This window comes from Limulus polyphemus, unplaced genomic scaffold (assembly GCF_000517525.1).
Source record: "Limulus polyphemus unplaced genomic scaffold, Limulus_polyphemus-2.1.2 Scaffold2339, whole genome shotgun sequence".
Lineage (NCBI taxonomy): Eukaryota > Metazoa > Arthropoda > Merostomata > Xiphosura > Limulidae > Limulus > Limulus polyphemus.
Window position 1 is genome coordinate 167661 of NW_013667949.1, and position 7938 is coordinate 175598.

Here is a 7938-nt window from a genome sequence, read left to right on the forward strand (position 1 = left end):
ATTTATAATCAGTCACAAGAACGTCGAATCTGAATCACTTGAAAAAAACACGGGGGTGCTTAACTTTTTTCCAGGTGTATATTTATATATTTCTCCATATGCACAATTCTGACACATACTCAGTGGACTGTCCTCATGGAGTATCATAAATAAAGCAGTAGGGGATTGCTGCCCATCCCTGCTACTCTTTCAGTTAAATAAATCAGGAGTGGTTTGCTTTTCAAAATACGGTTTCATGGTCACCCATTGCACTTTCTCCAGTGTGACATTCCTCTGGACTCCCCAGTGCCTTTTACTCCTCCCTTCTTTGAGTGGAGTTTGAGAGTCCTTGCCACTTCCCAGTATTTAGCCACTGGGGTGGTGGACCATGGAGGCTTCCTCATGTGTAGAATACATCTTAACATTACATTACACTACACTATGTTGAGAAGAGGGCAAAGCTGGGAACTTTCCAGCTTTCTACATCATGGTAGTTTAATCAAGGGTGTGCTGATGTTGGTGGGAGCTGGACCAGCCCTGGATCCTCCTTGTAATACTGGGTTCAGGTAGGTTGCACCTTGTTCCTATGGTTGACAACAGTAAATGCCTTCTTCTCAGTAATTCTGGTTGCAGAATATTTCATTCCCCCTACTCCACTACAGTTGAGCTTGAGGACATTCATCTGTCTCATAATACCAGTTGCAGGATGTGCAATGCCCTGTTCCTAAGGTTGAGCAGGTGTTTTGCATCATCCCCATAATGTTGAATACACAATGTTTCTTCCCTGCTTTTATGGTTGAGTTTGAATGATTTTGCTGCTTGTCATACTGGATACAAGATGACTCTCTGTTCTTATGGTTGAGTTGAGGCTTAACCACAGCCCTGTATGTCTGGGTTCAGTTTGTTGTACTTCCTGTTTTCTATGGTTGATTTGGAAATAGTTGCCCAGCAAATGTTATTTACTTACTTCCTCATCATAATTCTGGTTGCTTGCACTATGGCACTCTGTTTACTTATGGCTGCAATATGTTATATTTACTGGTTTTGATCTTTCGTTAGGTTCTCTGTTTCGTAATACTGAGGATGGAATGTGGAACCTCAACTTTATGGATGAGGTTGAGTAGATACCTTGCATTGTCTTGTTGAATGGCTCTTTCTTCATGATTCTGGGAAATGGCTGTTGGCTTTCTGTGTGGGTTTGGAGTTACGTATCTGTGTCCATTTTTTCTTTATACTACTTGTGACTTCTCCCACTGGAATAGGTTCATTTCTGGTCACATTTGTACAGTTGAAAATGGAACGGGATTCACGTTCATCATTTACACCTGATACATTGTTTTCCAAGGTCTTTCTTTTACTAGCTCCAGTCCTCAATGCTGCCCATTTCATACCACTTCACTTCTATGAGGGTGAAGAGCATACCTGTTCCAGAAGTGCTGCAGTCCTCCACAGGTGTGCTTTCATTCCATTACAGAGCGTACCTGTTCAATTCTCTATGGACACTTTCTGCAGGGGTCTCTTGTTTTATCTTTCACTGGTCCCTCCACCTACTCTATATGGGATTTTAAATAATGTGTGAGAGGAGGTATGTATCGTATCAGAAATGATAATTTTCTTACACATAGATACTTACCTCTTCTCATACTTGAAAGTGAGGGTCAAATCAAGTAGTATAGAGGGAGCCAGAGTGTGTCATACCCTACTGGTGGAGTGTTAACACATGCTCTATACATGCTAAATGAGCAGCTCAAACATATGAGGCATAAAGGCTAGTGCATTAGAGGGCAGTGGAAGATCGAGAAAAGCTATTGTGTAAGAAGAGGTAAGTATCTATTGGAAATCTATTTTCGGTATAAGGAAATGAACATTAAAATGAATAAAACAAAGTATCTTTTGCATGCAAGTATGAGAAGCAGCAAATTCATTCTGCCACAATATAATATTTTAACCTTGTTTGTACAATACTATTAATGTAACAATATTTGTAATGGTTTTGCACAAATATGAAATATTTTACACTTTTAAAGAAAATGTCACTATGTGGAAGTAAAAGCTATTTAAATTATGCTGAAAAGGTTTAGTCATAATCTTCTTTAATCATGTCATTATGCAGACAGCAGATTACCTTACCCCTATGTTCAGTTGCTCGTATGAGTAGTAGTTAAAATATTTTGTCACATGCATCTCATACTTAGTAAAAGTAAATAAAGTGGGAAAAAAAACTTGTCTGTGATAGTTTATTTCAGCATTCATATAAAAATGTTAAGTATAGGTAACAAATCATAAAATGTGGTATGTTTAAAATTTGGTTTGTTTGGTATATTTAACCTAATAACTTTTTTAACATTACTTCTGTTGTGTTGCAACTGTTATGTAGGAATTTGGTGTAGAGAGGAAGAGTTAAGTAAAGCCATTATTCAGCAAAAAATCCAAGAAGAGATGCTGAAGAAACGGGAACAGGAACTTACTGAAAGAGAGTTTTATGTGTTAGAAAGAGAGCTTAACATTATCTTTATTCAGCAACAGCAAGGGAGAAAAGAAAAGGAAAGTTTAAAAAGAATCGTCTCAAGTTGTTGAATAATGGAGGACAGCAAATTAGCATGCCCTCAGGTACTATGGAAAATAATGGGAGTTGACTAGTGAAATAAGACTGATAGCATATTGCTAGCTCAAGTGTAAATGATTAATTACAAATGATAGATGTTTACATACACAGAGTTTTCAGTATGCTTTGATATTTAGTGAGCTACAATATTAAATTAATACATCCACTTTATATTTTACATGATTATAGCAATTGTAGTAATGGTTGTATCATGTTTAATATTGCTTAAAAAAAAGAGGAAATTATTGAAGGTATGTGTATAATTACTGAAGTTTAGTTTATCAATCTTCTAGACATAGACACTTATACACACACACACACACAGATATATATTGAAGCACTAGAGCTGGGTGATTAGTAAAATTTTTTAATTGATAGGCTCATTAATTGATTACTTTCAACTAATTGATTATTCTCATGAGAAAGCTAAAAAAATACAGCTCATAACACTGCAAATTGAGTTTCAACATCTGCAGTAGGTATAGCACAGATAGACATTGTGAAGCTTTGGGATTAGTAATGAAGAAATATAATGGCAATATTTTATTTACTTGCTTAATTGAAATGACCAAAACCAGTAATAATTAGAAACACTCATTTCGATTATTTGCTTTTTCATGACATTAATTAATTTATTTGTAATTTTGATTGCTGGATAGTTGAAATAATAAAAACTAATAAATTGAAACACTAGTTGATGATTTTTTGTATTTATTTATTTAATTTGTAATTTGGATTAATTGATTATTTTACGTGATGTAATTGATTGAGTTAATTGCCCAGCTGTAATAAGCTCACATTTTGGTTTATATATCCTTGTTTGGGTGAGGCATCATGGGAATGACAGCTATTTGTCTACACATATAACAGGAATCACCATAAGCCTAGTAAAGTTAATTTTTCTTTCATGTTCACTAGCAATTAAATGTGATTTTAAGATGTCATGCAGAGCTACCAGTGCAATAACTTTACAAATATAAGTGATAATTATTATTATTTAAAAAAATTTTTTTAGAACATCTCTTAAGTACCAACCATTTTTTAAAGGTCTAGATGAAACTTATCATATAAAAATTACAGATCATGCTGTATGCTGACATGGAATGTAAATGTAATTTTTTGTGTACAGTACTGGGCAAAAGTGCTAGAACAAAGTCAAAAATTAGATTTCAGGCCACTTTCAAAGAACAATGGAAGGTAAATCACAGGTGAAACATCAGAATTTTATTAATCTTCATATTTAGTACAACAGAAACTCAGTAGAAATGCTTGAGTTTAGCAAACAGTTAATATTTTGTTTGCTTTTGCTCTAACTGCAGACAGTCTTTCAGGCATTGTTGCAACATACTTAATCAAAGTGCCCTTTGGGATTTTTACTCCAAATGTCTCTAATACATTCCCATAAAGTTTCATTTGGAAGTAACTTTTGATTTGTCAAATTTTAGATCTATCAAATCCCAGATCAGCTTAATTGGGTTATCAGAGCTCTGTGGGGGCCATAGCATCATTTGAATGACTCCAGCAGCTTCTTTCGTAGCTAAGTAATTTCTGCATAGGTTGTGTTACGTGTCTGTTTGTTTGATAATTTCCCGTAAAAATTCTTCCTGAGAAACTTCAGCGATACAAGTCTTTTCTTAAATAAAATTAGTTTATTCTTTCTCAATTCAACTTTGCAATACACTTAATTTCCACAGTCACTTTAACTTAAACACATGCTATAATTCACAACGAACGATTCACACACTTTTCTTACAACTTGACTCAATTATCTATTTCTATCTCTTCAATCTGCGATTGTTCATATCTATGCCGTCACTTCTTGCCGGTCTTATATATACGAAATAGAGGTCATCTGGAGAACACTCGAGGCTTCACGAACTGACATGATCTTTCTCGAATTTCATGATGTGTTACTAGCGTCACGTGACTTCCGCTGTCGTAACACTGCCCCTTCCTTAGTATTGCTTATCCTGAACAATAGCCACTTAAATTAAACCAAAAGAAAATTAACAATAACTTAATTAAATGTACAGAATTTACAAACACAAAATTAAAATTGAACAAAGTCTCTTAATTTTACAGGATGTATCTACTTCTGTACTGGCCTTTATCTCGTCGGCTTCTGCATCACGTGGGGCTCATCTGCTCCATCAAGAAATGTCCTATTATCGGTTAAAGTCACATCAGTGGTAGTAACTTCGTCAAGGGCTTCACTGTTTCCCTTCTCAAAACCAAGTAGAGTTTCTTTTTCGACAGTGGCTTTTTCAGGTGACATGTCTTCAACAGCATCATTTGTTTCATTGTTCACTTTGTTCCAAATGAAATGTCCTGGACCGTGATAATACCAAAGCCTGTTGGCATGCACCACCTTTGGCTTACCTTGCCAACCACATTTTATTTGAAAAGTCATGTCTGAGAGATGATCCACTATGTCATATGGGCCTTCCCATGGAGATGACAATGTAGGAGACTTCCTTTTGGTCTTCCTGGGATTATACAACCACACCTTGTCTCCTGGTACAAAGCTGACTTCAGTAGATCTCTTATCATAACATAACTTCATCGAATCAACAGACATTTTCAAGTTTGAACAAACTTGATGGTGAATATTATCCATTCTTTCTGATAACACTTTCATGAACTCTCGTACATTTTCAGGCAACTCTTCGTAAGGTAAGCGTCCTTTTATCAGATCCACTGGCAACCGAAGTTCTCGACCAAACATCTACTTTGCTGGAGTGTATCCAGTGGTTTCATGCTCTCCTGTCCTATAGGCCATCAACAGTGGAGGGAGTAAGACATCCCAGTCATCTTGGCGGCTATTACAAAACTTTGCCAATTCCTGTCCCAGTGTCCAGTTGTACTTTCTATCATCCCATCAGACTGTGGGTGAAGTGGCATTGCTCTGGTCTTTCGTATGCCAAAGAACTTTCAGCATTCATGAAACACAGCTGATTCAAAGTTACGGCCTTTATCAGAATGCAGTTCGTATGGCATACCAAATCTGAAGAATAAATCACTAATTTCCAAAGCTACACTTGTAGCTTCCTGATTTGGTATTGCATATGCCTCAGGCCACTTGGTGAAATAATCCATCACCACACAAATATACCTGTTTCCAGCACGAGTTTGGGGCAAAGGACCAGCAATGTCAGTGGTTACTCTTTCCATTGGTGCACCAACTTGATAAAACTTCATTGTAGCATGTCCCTTATACTTGCCACTGCTGTAATCTCTCTTCTTGTTTCTTTTCTCATTCTTCTTTTTTTCTTTTCTTTTTCCTCCAGCAACTGCTGTAATCTCTCTTCTTGTTTCTTTTGTCATTCTTCTTGTTTCTATTGCTGCCATCAAATCTGCTAAGCTGTAGTTTTATTTGTCGCTTCTTGTTTCCATGTTCTTTTTTTTTTTTTCATCCCACTCTCTGACACCAATTGTTACATCCATGGTCGTTTCTTAATTTTCTGTAAAAATTCTTTCCAAAGAACTTCAATGATACAAGTCCTTTCTTAAATAGTCACTTTAACTTAAACACACACTATAATTCACAACGATTCATATACTTTACTTACGGTCACTACCGCTCACTCGACTCTATTATCTGTCTCTATATCTCCCTATCTGCCATTATCTATGCCGTCACCTCTCCCCTGCTTTATTTGCTGGGCTTATATATATATATATATACAAAAATAGAGGGTGCGTAGAAAAGACTAAAGTTCCCAGGAACAGACATGATCCTTCTAGAGTCTCATGACGTGTTATTAGCGTCACGTGACTTCCGCTGTCATAACAATGCATTAGTAGAAAGCAGACATATGCATAAAAATATTAGACCTGCAGAAATCAGTCCATGCAGGTCTTTTGCAATGAAATAAATAGAAAACAGATAGACAACAGTAGTTTACATTTTGCTTATCATTAACATAATTTATTCATCAACCAAACTAACCTGTAAGTAAAGTAGAACAGTTCTGGTTGCATGCTTCTGCACTAAGTTGTCATATTTTAAATGATTATAAGTCAGTCTAAAGAAACCTAAAGATGAAGCATGTTATTTAGTGTAGGAGTAGGTAAAGTCAAACATTTTCTTTATTAATTTTAACGTGAAAATTTGCAAAGGATGCATTTTTTATTTAGCAATACTGTTATAATAATTTGGGGAAGTGGGAACTACTGGTTTCCAATAAATATTTTTCTCCAATTGTGAGACTTTATGTGCTAAAATTGTCCTCATTTTGAATAAAAGGCCCATTACCAAAACTTGTAGACTAATCACTGTATATGTAATTGAAATAGTTATTAAGTTACAATACATTTGAGCAAGAAGATGAAAAGCAAAATCTCACATCACGTAAATCAATTTGTCTTGCCTTACCTTTGCTTTTAGTATCTTGAAAACTTGCCTATTGTGTGAACAGCTTACACTCCTGTGGGTCAGTATACCAGAACCTGTTTTTATACACATAAAAAAATTAGTTGTTAACAATACATTTGTTGTTACATAAACTAAGTTCAAAGGTACTGTACTCAAAGGAAACTAAAATATTTTTCTTACATTTCTAGTACAAAATAATGCTCTCCAAGTACACCATGGTGTGAACACCAGAATGTTATTCTAATGAATAATGTGTAAAACTAGTAGTACTACACAAAGAATATTATATTTTCAAATCTATTATGGACAAATGTGTGGTCTTTCAAGACTGTCTCTGAACACCTACTCCCCTCCCACCCAAAAAAAATCCATTCTTTATTTTTAATGATATCAATGATTTCCATAGTTAGTCACTCTTTTCGAAAAAACTAAAAGGGTCTTAGCTGGAGCATAGCCCACCTTTTGCATATCTTAAGCTTGGGTACAACCAATCTATTCAGAATTCAACACAAAGAAATTAGAGGCTTTTATTCTACAGATCCCCCAAATAATCTTTACATCAATAAAATCATCCATTACTTCTACTTTTGCAAGAGAAAATAAGATAACTTAACCTGTTATCAAATAATAACCATTAAGTCTCAAGAATAATTCTAATAGCCATCTTCAGAACCCTTTCCAATATTGAATATATCAGTATAATTTCTTTAAATATAGACACCTAAATTATGCACTTCAAATGAGGCCTAACTAGTGACTTGTAGTCAATATGTTTATAAATGCATTATCAATTCTGTTAGCTTTATTCTGATATATCTTACCTCCTCTCACAAAACAGCTTTTCTTGAGTAGTACTGCCCTCTATCAGTTAAATTTTCAATGCTTGCCACTAACCTTCCACCTCCTGCTTCTGCATATCCATATGTAAATGATTATGCAGCACCAATCCACCAGTAGGACTGTATCACAACCCCTACCG

At 35.3% G+C, this 7938-nt stretch overlaps 1 protein-coding gene and 1 long non-coding RNA gene across 2 annotated transcripts in view; one reads left to right on the forward strand and one right to left on the reverse strand.

The window, feature by feature from the left end:
* The window catches only part of LOC111087588, a 20838-nt gene extending 20253 nt beyond the window's left edge, over nt 1–585 (reverse strand). Inside the window, exon 1 of the long non-coding RNA XR_002612270.1 lies at nt 575–585. This is a non-coding gene — a long non-coding RNA (uncharacterized LOC111087588). The remainder of the gene's footprint in view (nt 1–574) is intronic.
* LOC106466673 (mitogen-activated protein kinase kinase kinase 9-like) overlaps nt 1–3233 on the forward strand; it is a 38726-nt gene extending 35493 nt beyond the window's left edge. The window contains exon 3 of the mRNA XM_013926966.2: nt 2357–3233. Coding sequence (XP_013782420.2) covers nt 2357–2383 — 27 coding nt within the window. The 3' untranslated portion in view covers nt 2384–3233. The remainder of the gene's footprint in view (nt 1–2356) is intronic.
* The last annotated feature ends 4705 nt before the right edge of the window (nt 3234–7938 follow it).